Source organism: Eublepharis macularius, chromosome 19 (assembly GCF_028583425.1).
Source record: "Eublepharis macularius isolate TG4126 chromosome 19, MPM_Emac_v1.0, whole genome shotgun sequence".
NCBI classification, from domain to species: domain Eukaryota; kingdom Metazoa; phylum Chordata; class Lepidosauria; order Squamata; family Eublepharidae; genus Eublepharis; species Eublepharis macularius.
Window position 1 is genome coordinate 4,233,103 of NC_072808.1, and position 21,499 is coordinate 4,254,601.

The following is a 21,499-nucleotide window of genomic DNA, read 5'->3' on the forward strand; positions in this document are numbered from 1 at the left end:
TTGTGAAACGTGATAAACCACGAACTGCACAGTTCGTATTTTTCCCGGTTCGTTCCCATCTCTAGTTTCAAACTTTCTCCTGAATTCTTCTCTCTTTTGCTCACTCTCAGGATAACCATAGCACAGGAAATGCCACACCTAAAATGCTCAGGACTGAAAGAGTCCTAACAGCAATGTAGATAATACATGGATAATAACAGCAGTCCAACCCTGGACAAAGCCACAAATTAGGAATCTGAAGGTCATAACATTATTAAAATGATCCGTATTTACCCAAAGGAAAACAACCCTGAGTGTAAGATGGTCCCCCCTTTTAAAACAGGTTATACACAAAAGGTTATTTAAAAAATTACCATAACTGTAAGTGGCATGTGAACTTACGACAGCTCCACTCCCTTTTCTTGATGGCATGTGTGGAGTAAAAAACCTGGACTTCCTTTCAGCTAAATAATGTTTGTAGAATTAATGCTTTCTTTTCAGTTTGGAATCATTAGACAGGTTTTTATGGTTGGAGATTAAAAGCCAGTGATTTGTTTGTTGTGAGGCTCAATGAAGGCAGTAAGAGGAGTCCAGTGGCACAACCGCTGCCCCTCCTTAACCTTGAGTCCACCACCTAAAATAATGCAAAACACGTTTGACCACTGAATACTGCTTGTTGGAAAAGGAGAAAATCAAAGATAAGTGACCAACCAGCTGGTGCAGATTGAACAGCAGCAGTCAGAAGGATTTTTGCATAGCAACTTTTGTCCATGAATTATCTGAGCAGCGGGAATGTGGAAATTCAACACCAGAATCCTTAAAGGCGGACTGATCTAATGAAGATCCAGAGGAGTTCGCCATGTTAGTCTGTAGTGGCAAAATAGTAAAGAGTCCAGTAGCATCTTTTAAGACTAACCCACTTTACTGTAGCGTAAGCTTTCTAGAACCACAGCTCTCTTTGTCAGTTCTGATGAAGAGAGCTGTGGTTCTTGAAAGCTTATGTTACAATAAAGTGGGTTAGTCTTAAAGGTGCTACTGGACTCTTTACTGTTTTGATATTCTGAACTCACCCCAGATCTTATCAACCACCAGCCACAGGAATTAGCCGAGAGGAAGATCCATATTTTTTCTTTAAAATGTTTTAACATTTACCTATTACACATAATCTAGTCGCCATGCTATTTTTAATTTTAAATTTGAGCTGCTGAGTCCCTGGATCGAGGCATAAAACTAAGCGTTTATTCCAGGCAATAACTAATTATGGAACTGGCTTGTAAGTGGCCAGCCAGTGTTTCTCCACCGAACACTCCAAGAAGATTAATTCTACCCAAACCAACCCTTACAGGCATTGGTCTAACCTACTTTTAAAAACTTTCAGTGATGGGATTGCTACAAGCTTCCATGTTGCTTTATTTCACTGTCCAGTTTTTAAAACAGTGTTAGAAGTATTTTCCCCCAGTATTCCGATACTGTCTACTTTTAACAAAATTCTTGCCTGGGGCTATATAGACTCAATAGTACTGTGAATCGGCATTTGTTGCTATAGAACAGAAACAGAGTTCCTGAAGAAATCAGGCCATAGCTTTCAAATAGCCTACCAGGATCCAGCTGAGATTTCTGCCTAGCCTAACAAAATAAGCTAGTCTAACAAAATATACCATTTTACCTACTTGGTATTTCAGACCGGTGTACGAGAGGTGTAAAATGCCCTGGGATTTCATGGCACATTCACATCCAGCCGTCTGCACGTTCTTCCTATCTACATTTTCAGCCATTTAGTGGTTGTTTTCCTACATGTTTTCAGAATACAAGAACAGCCACGCTTACAGTTCAGGGCCAAATCCTGCCCTGTTTTCCAATTTTGCTATTCACCAGCACATCTTTCAATCTTTTTTTTAAAAAAACGATAAACAGCAGTTACCAGGGACCCCAGAGGTTACAGCAAAGGCAGGCTTAATCCTCTGACGTTTCCCCAACTTCAAATATTCCACCCCCAGCTGCTATATGCTCTGTCCAGGAACACCTACAAGCAACATACAACTTGTATGCCATCCAATACAGCAAACAGCAGCTCTGGGTGGGCTGTCTGAGGTCAAGGAAACAACATGAGGGGGAAAACCCATCTCTCCCTTTGCTACTGATCCAAACTGTACCCCCCACAGTTGCTCTTTACTAATTAAAAAAAAATCACTCATTAAATCCATTTACGGTGCTCCCAGCATCTGGTTTAGTTTGGCCTTCTGTGTTTCTGTTCACTGACCACCTGGAGCCGATTTCTTGCATTAAAAAAAGGAGCAAGAATCTCTGACAGCAAAAACAAATACTGCCATTCTCATAGAGTTACAAAAAACATTTGCATAAATGTGCTTCATTTGCATAATGCATTTTGGTTGCAGAATTTGGACCACAGCAACATCTTGGCAATACAGGAAAGGCCGGATGCATAATCTGCGTTTAAAATATACACATTTCGTGCCAAGATAATTCAAATTGCATGCTTAAAATTAATTATGCAAAGTATACACACATATATGCATCCATTTTGGGTGATCTGATTCCAAGTTTTCAAAGATTTGGAAGATTCAGAGCCATCTGCATGCCCTCCCCTCCCCAAGAAAAGGCCTTGGCAGAGCTCTCTTGGGATTGTATGCAGATTCAAAATGCAGCATCACAGCGTGAGAATGTTCTCACATATCTTTTAAAAAAACCACTTCTCCCCCCACGTAGAAAACTAGCATGGCTAGGGAAGAACCCCTCTTCCTAACATATGCTGTTTCCACAGGCAGGGAGTTTTTGACACAGAGAAGCATTTGATTATGCAGCCCTGTGGATTATGAAGTGAGGAAAAGACACTGTAATTGGTTTGATGTTGACAGACACAGAGGAGGAGTCTGAAAGAGAGGGGGGAAAGAATGCAGTGAAGGGCAGGGATACTTGGTTTCTGTCTGAGAAATGAAGGGCAAAGGCCGACCATTGTTTCCAGCAGAATGAATGCAGAAAACTCTCTGGGTGCCAAGTTCTACTTCCTTCAATGACGGCAGCCCTCTCCAAAAGCTCCATTTTGTTTCCAAGTCAACAAGACACCAAAGGCTCTCTCCATCACCATGAGAACTAGAAACTCATTTTTCAGGACACCAACTTCAGAACCAGATTTGACGCTTGTACCATGAATAGAATAAACAGCCCTGTCTGCAGAGATGGAACTCCGCCGTCTTGGTGCGTTCTTCTGGAATCCTCACAATGGGTCTGTTCAAACTTTGTAGAAAGCACCTCTCAAACACAAGTAAGCTAAGAAAGGGATGAAAGTGAGGGGCCTACAAAAAATTGCACTACAATCTTACATACACTTTCTTAAGTGCAAATCCCGCTGAACTTAATAGGACATGCTTCAAACTATAAAATGGGCAGGCTCAGGCTATAACTTCTGAAAACCAAAGTTAACTAGCATCATAATTAAATTTTGGTGTGTGTTGGATTTTAGCCTTTTTTCTGCCCAGAACAGGCCTTTGAATTTAACATGAGAGACACCTTCGCTGCAAAAATATCCCCTACATACCCCCAACAGCCCATATACCCATTGGATCATCTAGTACACAAACTGCCACCCGAGTAAAAAAAGAGCTTTTAAAAGGAAAGAGCACAATGTATCTGAAAGACACCTATTTGTATATAAACAATTCTTTATCCTCCCATAACTGGAGAGAAGGAAAAAGGAAGGGAAGGGAAGGAAACAGATTTTCATGCATTAAACTAAAGATGAAATGTACAGGTATCTTATTGCGAGATGCCATTTGCTTTAAGAAACATGTTTATTGCACCATTTTGGGAAGGGGGAGATGGCTAAAAGTTCGGAACCTCTCTGGTTGGCGTCTCTTAGGGAGAGAAACCAATGGAATGAGGTGGAACAGGGTCTTCTGGCAGGATTTCCTTTGAAAGATGAGGTAAAAATGTTTTCAAATTTCTGGACTGGTTGGCGCCAAGACTTGTCGAGAAGGAACCAGGTAGGGGCGGGTTTTTTTTTAAAAAAAAAAATTAAATAAATAAAACCCCAACCACCGCACTTGGAAGGAGCTTAGTCACAAGGGAAGCTGGGTAGAGGAAGGAGGGTCTCTCTCCTTTCACCTCAGGCCCGGAGAGGAAAAAAATTCACATTAACGGGAGGGTAGGAAGATGCAGCCAAGCTGAGGCACTCCTCCCCAATGCATTGAGGGTGCGGTCTGCGTCAAACCTATAGAACCAGACACCTCCTGCGTTTGACAGTGTACAGTGTGCGGCCGGCCCAGGGCTCAGAATGGAGCCTGTGCAGAAGTGAAGGCGTCGGCTTCTTCCTTCCGTGGGAACTGTGGAACCTCTCCCTCCTGGCAAAGGCTCCGTAGGCGGTTATTATACAGTCGTAACCCTCATGACGACCTCGCGGCTGGAACTGGAGCCCCCACGATGTTCGTTAGGCCGCAGGTGGCTGAGAATGTGCAGAATCGTATAACCACAGTGATGGTTCAAAATAGTCCTAACCCGCTGGCTCCGCTGGGAGGTCCTCTCACTCCCCGAGGAGGGGTTCGTCCGTGAATTCCGCCCTCCCCCGGGCTTTGTGCTCCCACCAAGGGGTTCTCCCAGGTCCTTGGCCTTGTCGTAGTTCAGTACCTTCCACTGCTGGTTCACCGCCTGCCAGCGCTTGAATATTCGATACACCGAAGAGCCCTCGTGGATAATCAAACCTGTGGGGGGGCGAAAGGGGTGAGGAATGAGATTTTCATCTGAGCACAGGAGCAGTGAGAGATGGGATTACTTAGAAGGGTTGGAAGGGACCTCTAGGGCCATCTAGTCAACCCCCCCTGCACAATGCAGGAAACTCACAACTACCTCCCCTCCCAGGTAAAACCAGGGCCGATTCCAGACGGCCCTCCGCATCCCGAAACATCGCGCGTCGTCACGCGAAAAACACAAAATATCACGTTTTCTCGTGCAAGTTTTGCGCGACCTCGCGCAAAACTCGCACGAGAAAACGCAATATTTCACGTTTTCCGCGCGACAACGCATGACGTTTCGGGATATGGAGGGCCGTCTGGAATTGGCCCAGGTGTCACTGTGTGGTGAGACCTCCAGTCTATCCTACCCCACAGGGCCATTGTAAGAATAAAATATGAAAGGTAGAACCACGTATGTGACTCTAAGAAACTTGGAGGAATAGTCGGCTAACAATTTATATTAATTTTGCTTTACCTCCCACCTTCTACCCTCAACACTAGTGAAATTTAGATCCTAACAAGTTCTTGGAGCAGATTTTTGCTTATATTACTCACATCATGTACATGGACAGAGCGTTATAAAAATAATTAAAAGTGTCACTTTTTTGTGAGAATTGTATTTTTCTGATAATGCATAAATGGCTTATAGTAACTCAAAAGTATAATTTTAAAATATATGTATGTATATTAAAAAGCCTCCTTGACATACTAAATGTTGCCTTATATATTATCTGTTGCTTTAAATATGTACTCCTATATCCTACCTGTACTTTATGTTGTTCAATGTAAGTCCTAGAATTGATTGTGTTCTGTTTCAGCAATTCCTCAACCCCATACTGGATCCCTGCTAATAGTATAGCTTTGTAAACTTACATTCTTTTACCCCATGACATTGTTTATGGAAATGTTCTTGACACTGTATGGAAATGCCTGCCCTTGTCCTTGCCACTGATTGTACTAATCTCACACTATGTAATCCGCCTTGAGTCTCAGGGCCAAGCTACAAGTGATGCCTGACACAGGTTGGACACTTGTCAGCTTCCCTCAAGTTTTGATGGGAAATGTAGGCGTCCTGGTCTTGCAGCTTAGCTCTCCGACTGCTGCCCAACGGACTTTTCAACTGTCACTGGCCCAACATTCCACCAAGCTGCCTACATTTCCCATCAAAACTTGAGGGAAGCTGACAAGTGTCCAACCTGTGTCATATGTCACTTGTAGTTTGGCCCTCAATGAGAAAGGTGGAATATAAATAACATAAATAAATAAATATGGGCTGCATTCAGACACCATAACACACACAGGTTTGTCCATGATGGGCACAAACACAGCTTGTTGCTATAGTTACCCTCCTTCCCTTCACATGTACAACACAACAAAGTGTCAAGATCTGGGAATCTTTGAATCAAGTTCTGAGTTGCTGTAACACTCAAATGCGGGTGCCTGAGCAAACTGGAGTTTGTCTGAGATTCTCAATTGGGAATAAACCAAGCATTAGTTAAGCTTTTACTCCAATACTTCCCAAACCTGGAATCCTTCAATCACGCTATCAACAAACATCTGGAAAAGTTTGACACGGGTATCATTTATCCGATGGAGAAACATATTTGGTAGCAATGTGAAAAATTAAAAACATTTTTTAAAAATAATGATTTCCAAGAAAATAGAATATGATCTCTCCACATATCAGTCTGTTTCTCGGGCTCATTAAAATATCATGTTTAATGTTATGCATAGAGAAGTGTGAGAAAATTGAATTCTAACTGCTAATTTAAATACCACAAGGAAATAGAAACTAGATGGAAGTACCTACAATAAAAAAGCTAGTCTTGGAAAAACGATGTACATGAATAAATTAGCAACGTAGAAAAGAATTTACAGGGAATCATGCAAACCTTAAGGTCCATTAATTAGATTTTGGAATAGAGTGTATGAAGAGTATTATTACAGTGTAAACATGCACACGTATATATAAATGATATGTTGGTCTATCGGCAGTTGTTATATATATATCATTTGTATGGATGTAGGACTTTTTGAAAACAATAAACAAGATTTTTTTAAAAACAATAGATTCTACCACCCTTTCCTCCACCACACTGTGATCCAACTCAAAATGCAATGAGTTATAAATATTATCTCCCGCTTGGATGCCACCCAGTGACAATCAATCAAGCTCCTGCCACCCCCTAACTCTAGTGGTTACCATGCAACACGTGTTACCGCCGGATCAATAGGAAATGGAAAAGTCATTCATTCATTTCCCCATGACAGCACATTGCTCCCTTCCCTCAAGGACCTGGCTGTTATCATTCCGTCTTGCCAGAGCTCATCTGTCAGTGCCATAAATGTGGCTTCATCTCTTCAGTGAATGTCATCGGCTCCCAATTAAAAAGGGCTCTCACGCTCTCTCTGACTCTCCAACTGAGACCGTGTAACGCTGGAGGTAAAAATGTCTAACCATCCTTTTAGAACCCCACAGGCCAATCTGGCACGAGGTGTACTGAGCCCAATTACGCCACCCACATTTTCAAGCACCTGAGGAGGCTGCTGTAACAGACACGTGACATGAAAACCATTGGCAATCCCATCACCAGGAAATACCACAAGGATATAGAACGTGGCTTTGTACATTAGTCCAGAATCACAGGGCTGGAACAGTGATGTGGGGCGGAAAATCTTCCAATGTTTAATTTTTCAACAGAAAAAAATTCCACCCCACATATGTAAATATGGTCTCTGTTGATCTATAGTTGTAAGGGTGTTGTGCCGCAAATGAGTTATGATAGATGGGAATATGAAGCATGGACAAACCCCAGCGATTGTATATGGTCCAGGTTTGTGCATGGTGTATTTGCCGTCTTATGCAAACGTTATTTGAATTTTGCTGATGGTACTTAAATAATTATTTATTTAAATCTGAATTGAAAAAATATTCAATTTGCATAAAAATACATAGAAGTGAAAAAAAAAGCCACATTTAACCAAATGGAGGGATACTGAGGCAGAAGAGTGCTGGCGTATAGTACGGACTCTACCATTTCAGACTGCAGTTGAGGGATTACTTGTTTTTTAAAGAAACATCCTTTGTATCGATACATGTCCTGAAAATAATAAACTACACTACATGTAAAGGATTAGATCAGAACATTCTGTCCTGAAACGGGCCATTTTCACACTCCTTAACATCATGCAAAACTCACAGAACGGGGGCGTGTTCATGGCGTGATTTCTGACATCATCGTGCCCCGAAAACGGAATCATGACGGGGTAAGGATATTCATTATTTATTAAACAACCATAGGCATGATATAGGAGGTTAGAACTGTCCACCGTGAGCCTGCGAAAGCGGGGAGGGCGGAATATAAATATAATAAATTAAATTAAAATTAAATTGGACTAGGGAGGGATCCCAGGTCCCCAGGTGGCAGCGCGGGATCCCCGGTTCCCACCCTCTGCCTTGCTCCACTCACCTGGCCGGCAAAACAGAAGGGCCAAGCCCCTCGAAGGAGAAAAGCAATCAGAAAGCTGAATTACTGAAAAATTCCTATTTTATTACTATAAAGTACTACTTGTGCTGGAAGTGCTATATAGTATATCCAGGGGTCATTTTGTAGAAAAAGAGCTGGAGGAACTCATCAGCATAACTCATTAGCATATGCCACGCCTCTTGCCATCACTGGAAGTGTGTCATTAGTATAACTGATTTGCATATGACACACCCCCTGACATCACCTATTCTGGCTGTTTTGGATCCAATCCTGGCCATTCAGGGCCAAAATTGGGCCCAAAATGGCAAAAAGGGGCTGAAAATGGGCACAAAATGGTCAGGATCGGGCCATTGATGAGTGATCCACCACCCTTTAGAGGCCTGATCCAGGCTGTTTTGGCCCCAATCCAGGCTGAAATGGGCCCAAAATGGCCGAGGGTCAGGTGGGCGGGGCCACCTGACATGTGACCTCTTTGGGGAACTGCCGGAACTGCGTTCCTGTGCATTCCCCCTCGAAATGAGCCCTAAGTATATTACACAATCTAAAAATATCAAGACTCTACCTGGCCAGCAGGGGGGAAAGGTGGGGAAACAGGTCTTCCAGGTGCACTTCCAGGGCAGTGCAACGTCTCTCCCAGGAGTGAGATCATGGTGCTGCCCTGAGAGTGCTCCTACGCTTCTCAGCAGGCTGACTTGGGCCCCCAATCGGCCTGATGCGACGCTTGTGCGTGTCCCCAGGCCTGTATTGTATCTCTTTCACTGTTGTTCATTATTGTACTTTGCTCAGTGAATGTCCCAGCTATTGATTATTCTGTATTTTCACTCCCACTGTGTAATCTACCTTGGATCTTAGTGAAAAAGGAACAACAACAACAACCATCTGCTCCTCCTGAACTAAACACTGAATTTAATTACTGAATACAAACCTGCAAAACTGAGAGTATTTCCCCCTTTAAAAAAAATCCTCTCTCTGGAGCATGCAAACAAGTTCACTCACAGCTGAGGGCCTGCCAGTATAGTGGACTGTGAGTGTTAAATCGCCTACGCCGCCTGCTTCCCCTCCAGCGATTCTGTCCGCTGGCCCTGCTTGCAAGTCTGTTGGTCTTCAGCTTCTTGTGGGAAAGAACAGGCACGCTCCTGCTTCCCTTCATTCCCTTTCTGCCCAAGGGGTGACATACTGTGTGCCTCCCCGACGGCAAGCCCGACTGAGGCTGTAAAAAAACCCTCTGTAATCAACTGCCCTCCATCTCTTGTGCTGCAAAGGCCCAATTCGGTGTGAGAGTAACAGACCCATCACTTATTTTGCTCCTTTTACTCTAAAAATTGGACCAGATCTGTCCTTGCTTTATACCAATGGTCCCTAACGTGATACCTACGGGTACTGAGGTGCCTGCCAACACCTTTCTTGATGCCCAAAGGGTTGGGGACCCTTGGAGACACCTGGAGCCTCTCTTTCTCTCTGTGAATTTCACTTCCCCTTCAGGGAGGCGAAGATGAAATCAACAAACCCTCTGAGGAGCGATCTCCGTAGAGAGGTGAAATTGACAGAGCCTTTGGTTCTGTTTTTTTTTCAACTACGCTTCCCTGCTAACATTGCATTTCCCTACAATTGAGCGTCCTCGTGTTAAGATGCCTCCTGTAGAGAGACCTGGGTTTAAACAAACTTCAAGTGAGCCCCCAAGCCCAGTAAAACTTGATTCGTTTCAATTCACCTGGGCTCTGCAGCTAGTCTTCTTTGGCACTACCAGTCTTTGCTGTTCTTATAAGCGAGTCAGCTGCTGACAAGGGGATGAACACCACGTCCTCTGACTGCTGCTGGCTCAGCTGCCCTGACACCACGGTCTGTCTTACTGTACAGATCTAATTTTGAAACCTACGCACAAACTTTGTTAAGCCGAATAATTTATGTATCGTATTTACACTTCAGGCTTATGAAGGATTCTACCCTGGTGTGGATTTGTCTAGCTCCTTATAAAGCTGGATTACAAATGCATAACAAAAAGGTTACTGATGTTTCTAGAAGCTTTGCGTATAAAAGTGTTAAATAATCTTATCCTTTACTCTGTATAATACAAGTTTGTGGTTTGTTTTGTTATGGCAATTATGTTATAATATGGAGTTCTGGGGGGAAATAATGTGACCGGAGCAAAGCAAAACACAGCAGAATTAGAGTTGCTCACCTCCAGGTGCTGCCTGGAGATCTCCTGGAATTAAAATTAATCTCCCAGCTACAGAGATCAGTTCCCCTGGAGAAAATGGCTGCCTTGGAGGGTGAACTTTAAGGAATTACACTCTGCTGATCATCCCTCCCTCTTCAAAACCCTTCCTCACCAGGCTTCACCCCATAATCTCCAGGAATTTCCCAAGTTGAAGTTGGCAACCCTAAGCAAACTAGGAAGTGACATGGTCATTCAATGCCCACTAGAGTCATGGGAAAAAAAGATTCTAAAAACAGAAACAAGGAAGTGGCCTTGAATATTGGAGCACTAGTGCAGGTAAAGCGGCACTATTTTTATTTCTTCTTCAAAGAGCCACAGGGGCGCTCATATGGATATGGATCTATCCTTTCACATATTTAAAAACAAAGTTTAATTCACTGTTTAAAAACAGTTTCAACTGCTCTGAGCTTCGGTGTGTGTTAAAAGTGTGTAGCAGCGGTCACATGCGCTATCAAATACCTGCCTGCCATTGTCAGATCAAAACAGACAAAAGTTCGTAAGTGGTAGCAGAGGCATTGCATCTGAGAATTAAATACGGTTTATTCAGAGCACAGGTGGAGGGAGGCCTTATGAGAGTTTTGATCAGACGTAGGCCCACAGAATGGGGTTTCATGTCACAGCTGAACCAAGCAGTGGAGCATATTGTAAGCAGTTGACTTTAATTTTCCATTCTGTTCAAGCATAAACTTCCTTCTGTCAGCAATCATGTCTTATTAATTCCTGAGGCCAAACCACTTTCTAAGAAACGTGAAGGCGGCACACAGATTTTCTTCACTCTGATATTAAGCCAGGTCCAAAGGTTAAGTGGTTGGGCTGCCAATCAGCACTCTGCTGGTTCGAATTCCACTTCTGCCATGAGCTTAGCAGGTGGCCTTGGGTAAGCCACTGCTCTCAGCCCCAGCTCCCCAGCTGTATTGTGGGGATAACAATAACATTATGTTCACCACCCTGAGTGGGGCACTAACCTGTCTAGAAGAGCACTATATAAGCGCAGTTATTATTATTATTATTTGTTTGGGTCACTTTAGAATTGCTAATGTTTCTATGGGACTTTCTCAAAAATCCATCAGGTGCTTCACGGTGCATCTAAGAGGGACTGATTCTGATTAATCCAAACAGCAACATTCAAGTCCAGTAGCACCTTAAAAACAAACACAATTTTCAGGGTATAAGCTATAAAGAACCAAAGCTCCTTTCGTCCGAGGGAGATTTTGACTCTTGAAAGTTTATACACTGAGAACTGTCTTGATCTTGAAGATGCTACTGGAATCAGATCTTGCCGCAAACCAACACAGCTCCCCATCTGAAACTTATTCATCAGAAGCAGTTTTAATTACTAAAGAAGTATTGGGGCTAAAATCATCCCCTAGTAGTATATGTGAAAGAGATCTTGGGGTAAGAGTGGACTGTAAAGTAAATATAAAAAATCACTTAACCGCTTGAAATCTTATGCACAGTGCCATTCCAGGTAGAGTTACAGCTTTCTAAGCCCACTGAAATCAATGAGTTTAGAAGGGTTAACTCTGCTTAGGGCTGCATTGTCCATCTCCCACCTGTCCCTACTGTTTCTGGGATATCACTAAATCTGATGCACCATCTTCACATGTGCCTTAAGGGCTAGAAATTTGAACTTGGGATCCTATACATTTGCTCCATGTGCACTTCTCTCCTGGCACTGTGGAAGGAACCCTCTGCTCTGTTCACTTCCTCTTAAAAAAACATTAGAATTGCCCAAATGGAAATGCCCAGCACTAGAGGAAACACGCTCCACAACAGAGTTCCTCTAAAATCCCCAAAAGAAGCAACCTCATTGCAAAGCGATACGATCCAAGCCTTGGGGCGGCGCTGTTTACAGGATGCTGAATTCTGATCTTCAGGATGCTGAATTCTGCTCACGACACAGAATTCAGAGCTTGCATAAAGCTGAGGAACAGAATCAGCCTCGCCGTTTAAGTATTAGTTGAAGAATTAGGGTTTTAAAAAAAATGTGGTAGCAAGTTGTTATACTCTCAAGCAAAGCTGCAAGAAGAAGTTCTTTCCTGTCCCCAACAGGGACTCGTTCCCAATCTCACCCCAGTCTTGAAAACTAGAACACTCCCATACTAACAAGAGGGCCCATTTCAGAAATGGACTCTTCCAATGGCTACAAGTCCACTGAAAACTAGAGAAGGGTGAAAGTAAACTCGTCCAAGTTGATAGGGAGAGCCATTAAGAAAGAGGCTGAAGCGTTACCTCCCATCTCCTGGCTTGAGCTCCCCTCAACCCTACAGAGACTGCACCGGTAAGAAACTGAAAACCATCACACAGTGCCTTTGGGATGAGTCCCCCAGAGCATTCCCATCACCAGCATCCAGCAGGTTCCTGCTGTTTAACTGGGAATAGATGCAGAGGAGTTAAACGTGTTAGTCTGTAGTAGCAAAATCAAAAAGAGTCCAGTAGCACCTTTAAGACTAACCAACTTTATTGTAGCATAAGCTTTCGAGAATCACAGTTCTGCATCTGACAAAGAGAACTGTGATTCTCGAAAGCTTATGCTACAATAAAGTTGGTTAGTCTTAAAGGTGCTACTGGACTCTTTTTGATTTAACTGGGAAGGCAATCATGATTTCCCCACTCCGAGCACGCAAAGAGGAATCTGCTGGGAGGGCTCTCACCTATGCAGACGATGTCCATGAAGCCGTACATGCCGTAGCAGATCTGGAAGAGAAGGTCTTGTCTCTGCCACTTGGCCGAAGGGCTGAGGGACGACCAGATGAGCCACGAGATGCTGGCGATGAGGAAGAGGGAACCGAGGATGATGGCTGCAATCTGCACCTTTTCTATCACTGTCAGGGAAATCGCTTGCCACTGCAGAGGGGGGGAAAAGCCACAAGGAATCTCTGTCAGCGGCTGGGGGTGCTTTAGTCAAGATAGAGGAGTGCCGCCCGACCACTTAACCACCACGCTGATCAACCGATGGGCCAGAATATTGGGAAGGCAGTGTGACATATACAGTGGTAGAAAGGAGTTCTCACACTTAAAAAAAAACTTGTGTTCTCTTTCTATTTCTTCTTTTGACACCTTTAAGACTAACCAACTTTATTGTTGCCTAAACTTTCAAGAACCACAGCTCTCTTTGCATCTGACGAAGAGAGCTGTGGTTCTCGAAAGTTTATGCCACAATAAAGGTGGTTTGTCTTAAAGGTGCTACTGGACTCTTTACCAGCATGCATCTGATGAAGAGAGCTCTCTCAGAGCTCTCTCAGCCCCACCCACCTCACAGGGTGTTTGTTGTGGGGATAATAATGACGTACTTTGTAAACCACTCTGAGTGGGTGTTAAGTTGCCCTGAAGGGCAGTATATAAATTGAATGTTATTGTTATTATAAATTAAGGGACCCCCTCCTGTGGAAAGGGTGTAGGATGGATAGGGGCTTGCTCGGCTACTTTTTCCTCTTGTCCCTGGGGGTGAGGACAAGAATGCAGCTTGTCAAGCAAACCATCCATCTGTGTGTGACTCAGGACCGATTCTTTTGTGCCACTGTACTGCCGCTACGATAAGCCTTTTTAACCCGTCATTTTATGTGTGATGAATATTTTCCCCTTCACAGACTTCCAACAAGGACATGGTAAATGATAAGACCTCCACCACAAAGGAGGCGCGCATTGAGAGGAACTTTCGCTACCCGGAAATGAGGCTGCTCTGCTGTGGTATGGGAGAGCGCAGGCCTGAAAGTGAATTTTTATCTGTGAAAGCCAATCTGGAAATGCACGTCTGTGAGCGTGCCCAAGTGTTCGCACGTGTCTTATTGCACACGTTGATGCCCGCATGTTGTTCTCCACACTGATATCCACTCCTCTCCCCACACTCCATACAAGAAACTGCCTTACACAGAATCAGACAGGGGTCATTTCGTAGAAAAAGAGCTGGAGGAACTCATTAGCATAGCTCATTAGCATAGCTCATTAGCATATGCCACGCCCCTTGCCATTGCTGGAAATGTGTCATTAGCATAGCTGATTTGCATGTGCCACACACCCTGACAGCACCTATTCTGGCTGTTTTGGACCCAATCCTGGCCATTCAGGGCCGAAATTGGGCCCAAAATGGCAAAAAAGGGCTGAAAATGGCCAAAAAGGGGCCCAAAATGGTCAGGATCGGGCTGCTGATGAGCTGGAGAGTGAACCACCACCCCTCAGAGGCCCGATCCAGGCCGTTTTGGCCCCAATCCAGGCTGAAATGGGCCCAAAATGGCTGAGAGTCAGGTGGGCGGGGCTGACATTTGACCTCTTTGGGGAACTGCTGGAAATGCGTTCCTGTGCGTTCCCCCTCGAAATGAGCCCTGGAATCAGACCACTGTGAAAGCTCCATGTAGCTCCTTTTGAGGCAGCTTTTCAGGGCCTCAGGCAGAGAAATTTTTTCCCCAGGGTCTGCTGTTTGAGAAACCTTGCTGGGAATTGAACCTGAAACCTCCTGGATGCCAAGCACGAGCTCTGCCAGTGTGCCACAGCCTCTCTGCAGCAGCAGCAGCGACCTTCTATCAGAACTAATAAACTGACCGGGGCTCACCTGCAAGGGATTCTTCGTGCTAATGGCTAAGACCTGGTATTTGAAGTAGCACAGCTCACAGCTCCAAGAGCCTCTCTCGCTTATCCAACGAATCAGGCAAGGCTGGTGGGTGCAGCGGACGGACCCGTCACAGCGACACGGGCTTAGCAGCTCCCCCTGCAAGGAAGAGAATCGGAAAGACGGGAGCTCAGTTAAAATGGATGCTCATTCACTGTCCATCCATCCCATGCCTCCAGGACCCTGATACAGAGACTTCAGAAGCGACACACCACTGTACGGGTATCCACCGCCACAGGCCACCCCTTCAAAGCCCACCAAGAGAATTCTGGGTAATTCTGGCCATCCGTGGGGCTGCTGTCCATTAGGCCCCCTCCATTAACAAAAAAAAAAGAAGAGTGGCTCGTTAGTTCTACCTGCTTAATGCGCTGCCAGGCGAGCAGGAGGAGCAATTAGCATCAATATTTCAGACCCGCTTGCAGGAAGTATTAACGATGCGTTATGGACATATGCCTGGACAAGGAAATTGTTGTGGATTCCTGTCAGCTGCAGGACCCAGAGCGCAGAGGTCACTCCTGGACCGTCCTCATCATATCCCAGACATGACCAATCAGCTGCATAATCCCGTTGGTCAGATCAAAGCAACAGGGCGGGAGAATCCAGGTTAGATGGTAGAGAGAACAGCAACCCTTGCTCAAGGAAGTTCAAGTGGGCCAGTTGGCATCTGTTTGTTTTTTACTGGGAGCCAATTTTGAGGGCCTGAAGAGCTAGGAACGGCTTATACATATAAGAAACAAATAGGTGATTTCCACACATAGAACCACAGGGTTGGCAGGAACCTCTAGAGTCATCTAGTCCAACCCCCTGCAAAATGCAGGGGATTCCCAAATACCTCCCCCCGCCTCCCACACAACGACCCTTACTCCATGCCCAGCATATAGCAAAACTCCATCAGGATCCCTAGCCAAACTGGCCTGGGGAAAATTGCTACCTGACCCCAAGCTTGTGATCGACCTTACCCTAGGCATGTAAAAAGAGGCCACAAGAACTAAGCACGAGAACTAAGGGGCCACAAGAACTAAGCACAAGAATTAAGAGGCCACAAGAACTAAGATGAGAACTAAGGGGCCACGAGAACTAAGCACTGATGTAGCCCTTCCTGCCCTCCCTCTCATGATCTGCCTAGGTTCACAGAATAAGCGCGCTGCTGTCAGATGGCCATCTAGCCTCTGCTTAAAAACCTCCAAAGGAGGAGAGCCCACCATCTCCTGAGGAAGCCTCTTCCACTGAGGGACTGCTCTAACTATCAGAAAGTTCTTCCTGATAAGCTACATGTAGTTTTCACACACACACAGAGACCCAAGTGTTGGGTAAGATAAACATGACAATTGAATCAGGTTTTTTGTCTTGCTTTTACACACCTTGAATAATACACTTTCAATGCACTTTAGCAACCATTGGCAAGTAGATTTTCCTGTGCGAAACAGGAAAAAATCCACTTGCAAACAACTGCTAAAGTGCATTGAGAGTGCATTATTCCAACATGTGTGAAACCAGGAAAACTCACTATCTACCCTCACACAAAACACGCCCATCACTCCCGCAATCAAGCCATCAAATTCTTCTCCTGTGTTTTAATCTACCACCGAAACACGCAAAACGAGAGCCCGGTTTCTTCACCCAGTTCTGTTGTCCCATGTGGCAGAAGCATCAGCTACGCCACTCTCCCCCCCCCCCCCACCTTAGGGACTGACATTAATATTGTCACCAGGCAAGCTGTTGCTAATTCTGTTAATGCTCAGCGGCAGCCTGTGCCTAATAAATCAAATTCCTGGGAATACGAAGGTCAAAGCAAGCAGTGGGATTTTCATAATTCACTTTCTTCAGGGTAGCAAAGACTGGCTTAAAACCCAACATCTCCAGATACAGCCTTTTCTTTTTCTTTCTTTCTTTCTTTCTTTCTTTCTTTCTTTCTTTCTTTCTTTCTTTCTTTCTTTCTTTCTTTCTTTCTGTTGCTCAAACCATGAGATTTAGTAAGGTATAGGTGTCAGAGGGTCGGCCCAGAAGCTGGGACACCCAGTTCAAATCCCCACTCTGTCATGAAACTGACCAGGTCACCGCGGGCCAATCATCTTTACATTCCCCAAAGAGTTTTTGAGAGGATAAAATAAGGGCAGTTCACATGTACCATCTTGAGTTTCTTGGAAGAAAGGCAGCTTAAAAAAAAAAGTACTACTAAATAAAACACTAGAAACCATCACACAGTCTGGTGTAGTGGTTAAGAGCGGCAGGACTCTAATCTGGAGAAGCGGGTTTGATGCCCCACTCCTCTGCTTGAAGCCAGCGGAGTGACCCTGGGTCAGTCACAGCTCTCTCAGAGCTCTCTCAGCCCCGCCCACCTTGCAGGGTGATTGTTGTTGTGGGGATAATAATAACACGCCTTGTAAACCACTCTGAGTGGGCATTATAAACCGAATGTTATTATTATTATAAATTTAAAAGGCCAAAACAAGATCACAGGTGTCTATAAAAGGCAAATTGCAAGCAGTGCATGTAGAGTTGCCAAGCGGTCTGGAGAAAAATGTCCTGTCCCTTTAATAGCAGTTTAATAGGAGGCTAATTTATCTCCACATCATGAAAAGCTTCAACAGCTCATTTTCACTCATTAAGCCTCTATGGAAGGGATAGGACAGTTTTATGCAGGCCAGTTGGTCGTCTAAACTGTACCGGGAAGGGAGACGGGTTTTAATCCTTCAACCTTTGCTTGCTCACTCAAACCAGCCCCACCCCACCCCACTCTCTGCTGTTATTGATGCTTTAGAGGGGGAAAAGATGGTACTTTAAAAAACTTTTGTAAAGCTAGTTTGTTTCCATTTACACATGGCTGAATAACGTGTCTTTCTATATAAAAGGCAAGCCGAATTAGCGACGACGCACTTTTCCCCCTCATGCCCCTGCACAGGAGCACCAAGATAAAAAGTGTGCCGTGGCCAATGCGGCCTCCAGAGGGTGTGGCAGTGGAGGAAAGCCAAGCATTCCTGGGTTTTCTAGGGCCCGCTGCCCTAGAAAACTAGCTAGTCAGAACATATTGGGTATATATACTTAACGTGTGGCTCTCATTCTCAAATGGTGGAGAATTAAGACCACTGCGGTCAAGAGTGAAACATTTGCCCATGTACACATTCTTGTGTGCTGTCAGAGATAAATGTACCTGCCGTACAAGTTATCCACAGACAGGGGACAGAACTTATGCGCTCCGGTATGAGAAGATGGTCAGAGTTTGCGGATTTTGCCCTAAAATTCTAGGATGGGGCTCCATAAGAAATTCTGCAATCCAACAACGATGGATCCCAACAGGATCTCGCCAGGTCAGGTGAGAGATCAGGAGTTCCCAGGGCTTTTTTTTCTGGGAAAAGAGGTGGTGGAATTCAGTGGTGGAACTCAAGACTGCACAATGACGTCACTTTGGGTCAGCTGGAACAAGGGGGGGAGTTTTTTAAGTTTACATTGCCCTCGACGAAAACGGTCACATGGCCAGACAGAGTGGCGCGGAGGGCAATCTAAACTCCTCTCTGTCTGGAGATCAGGGGGCGGGGCCACCAGCCATGTGACCATTTTTAAGAGGTGCCGGAACTCCGTTCCACTGCGTTCCTGCTGAAAAAAAGCCCTGGGAGTTCACGTGTTGGTTGATTATTTCCACAAACTTAACTGTCCTCCACATGTCATTTATGCCTAGATCTGCCTTTGTGTTCACAGCCTGGGTGGGACACTCAGTTTCTAAGGCTGATGCCTGCACACTTTAACGCAGTGCTACAGCCAAATAGGGAGGCGGTCCCTAACTTAGGTATCGGTACCCCAAGGAGCCTGGATTTCCTCTGTAAGCAGGCTTCACACAGCCACTGAGATTTATTTCCTTCTATTCAACTTCCATCTCGCACAGAGCAATGGTTACAGTCCAGAGGCTACGTGAAGCAGCAAGCTGAAGCAGGTGTTTGGAAGATATAATTAAAAGGAGAGTGGGGGGGGGGGAGGGTAGTGATGCTACAGGAAATGGCATGTGAAGAACAAGCTGAAAAGAGGGCTGGGGTGGAAAGAACTTGGAATCCTTCCACCCCATACTGGGATGTATAAATATGTATAAATCTTCCTTTGTTTTAGAAAAGGGAAGAAAAGGAACAACACTTTGTTTATCACAGCATTTAATGTTGCCCTGCAATATCCACCCCCCCCACACACAGCCTTATCAAATCCCAGCTTGTGCCATGGATAATAAATAAATGTCGCCATTGGTCAGATGTTCTTTCTAAAAGAAAGAACAGGTTGCCAGTCCTCATGGGTGAAGTGGTAGCATAAGCTTTCGAGAACCACAGCTCTCTTCGTCAGATGCATCTGACAAAGAGAGCTGTGGTTCTCGAAAGCTTATGCTACAATAAAGTGGGTTAGTCTTAAAGGTGTTACTGGACTCTATTATTTTGCAACTACAGACTAACACGGCTAACTGCTTTGGATCTATGACTACAGAAATAATTTGCAACTGGGTTTTCTTGCATGAACCAGATAATCCTGGTGTGAATAACTGCTATCGTGGAATGATACCACAATATCCAATGATGTGTGGATGCAGCCTAGGTCACTGGAAAGATGGGAGAAACATCACTCTCCTAAACTGATGTGGGTTGTGGGAGGACCCCTATCTCCTGTAGGCAGTAGTGCTAGCGACAAGAAAACTTGTCGATGGCGTATTTATGACAATACAAACAGGTCACCTGAATCCATTCTAAAGTGCATGATTTGCATCTTACAAGGCCTGGAGGAGTATAATGGGCCTATTTCTCAACACATGAAAAATAATACTGGGCTAATTACCACCCATTTCCACTGTTCTGCCCACTCCCCTGTAGCTTTCTCCCTTGAAATCACTGTGCATTCACATACAAGGAACCGGCTGCCCTTCCAGCCTCTGAGCGCCAACTGGAATATACTCTGTACCGGTAAGGATGGAAGCCTATACCCCGCACAGCCCTCTTCTCTAGAAGCTGATGTGTAAGCAAGCCTCTCTAGCTTAGAAGGTGTGTCAGGGATTCGTCTGTCAGCCCAGGCTAGGAGGAACATACCATTGGCTGGGTTGGATATTGTAAGCGGCAATTTCACGGCTGGCTAATTCCCTTCACCGCTGCCCTGCTTCCATTCCCCACCCTTCTCTCTCTCTCTCTCTCTCTCTCTCTCTCTCTCACACACACACACACACACACACACACACACACACACACACACACACACACACACACACACACACACAACTTCCCTACAGAGCCGCAGGGCTGCTGATAGCACATGGCATGTGGGAGGCAACAGTGGAAACAATTCAGGGACTCAGTGTGGCTTTCTCCATGCCCACTGGCACGCGCCCGCTAGCCCCGTTCGACGCAACTCCTCACCCTGAATTCCTTGCTGCTTCCACATGCACGGTTGGATTTGAGGCCTCTTCAAAGGACTGCAGCCATCCTCAAACACACAACCACGGAGAAGGGCAGAGAAAGCGGGCGGGGGGGGAGGGGGGAGAATGATACTAGCAAATAGGCAGCACTCTAGAATACCTAAGGCGCTTTGCAGAGAGAGCTGCTGCTTGCAGATGTTACTCTCGCCACAGGAATGATGACGGTCCGGATGGAAAGGAAGTGTGGTTGTAGCGGCGAGACAGTGGGATCAGGACTTGGGAGATCCAGGTTCAAATCCCACCTTGGCTCTATTGTGCTCTCTCAGCTCAACTTATCTCACTGGACTGGAATGAAGATAAAATGGACGAGGAAAGCATTAAGTATGCTGCTCTGAGCTCCTCGGAAGAACGCTGAGCGAGCCCGTCCCAGGGGCTCGTTTTTTGGCAGAACCTGCTGAACAGACCCAGCAAGCCCCCTGACTTTGATCCATATCAGTAGCCCCCAAGGCCCAGAAAACTCACTATGGTGATGGCCCTGGCACGAGTGGTACATGCTTCCTGATGAAACGGCTGGGAAGGAAGGCACAAATGGCTTCAGAGAGAATCATGGAGAGGTAAACCTATGGCTAAGAGCTATGGTGAGTAAAGGGAACCTCCCTACAGAGAGGCAGCAAATCTCTGCATACCAGAGCTGGGAGGCAACAGCAGGCGAGGTCCTTGCCCTCTATGTCGTGTCCGTTGGCCCTCGAGGGCAACTAGTTGGCCGTTGTGTGAAACAGGTTGCTGGACTAGACAGACCACTAGTCTGAACCAGCAGCGCTCTTCCTACGTTCTTCATAGAGTCTGGCTTCCCATTGTTGAAATAATGCCTACACCAGACCACACGGCTTGGTAAAGCACATGATGATTACAAGTTAAATATCTGGCACCTGCAATTAGAAGTTCTCAGACAGGGCTTTCCCGACCTCAGCTTTCTCTGCCCGAGAATCTGAAGGTCTCTTGCCAATCAGAGTAAACAAGGCTGAACTTAGGTTGCCAACCTGGAGATCTCCTGGAATTACAACTGATCTCCAGACTGGAGGGGAT

General features: G+C 45.2%; 1 protein-coding gene across 1 annotated transcript in view; it reads right to left on the minus strand.

Moving 5' to 3' along the window:
- Nucleotides 1–4,107: 4,107 nt before the first annotated feature.
- MARCHF9 (membrane associated ring-CH-type finger 9) overlaps nt 4,108–21,499 on the minus strand; it is a 33,516-nt gene continuing 16,124 nt past the window's right edge. Inside the window, exons 2-4 of the mRNA XM_055003813.1 lie at nt 14,980–15,135; nt 13,085–13,277; nt 4,108–4,694 (exon numbers count right to left, since the gene is read on the minus strand). Coding sequence (XP_054859788.1) covers nt 4,363–4,694; nt 13,085–13,277; nt 14,980–15,135 — 681 coding nt within the window. The 3' untranslated portion in view covers nt 4,108–4,362. The remainder of the gene's footprint in view (nt 4,695–13,084; nt 13,278–14,979; nt 15,136–21,499) is intronic.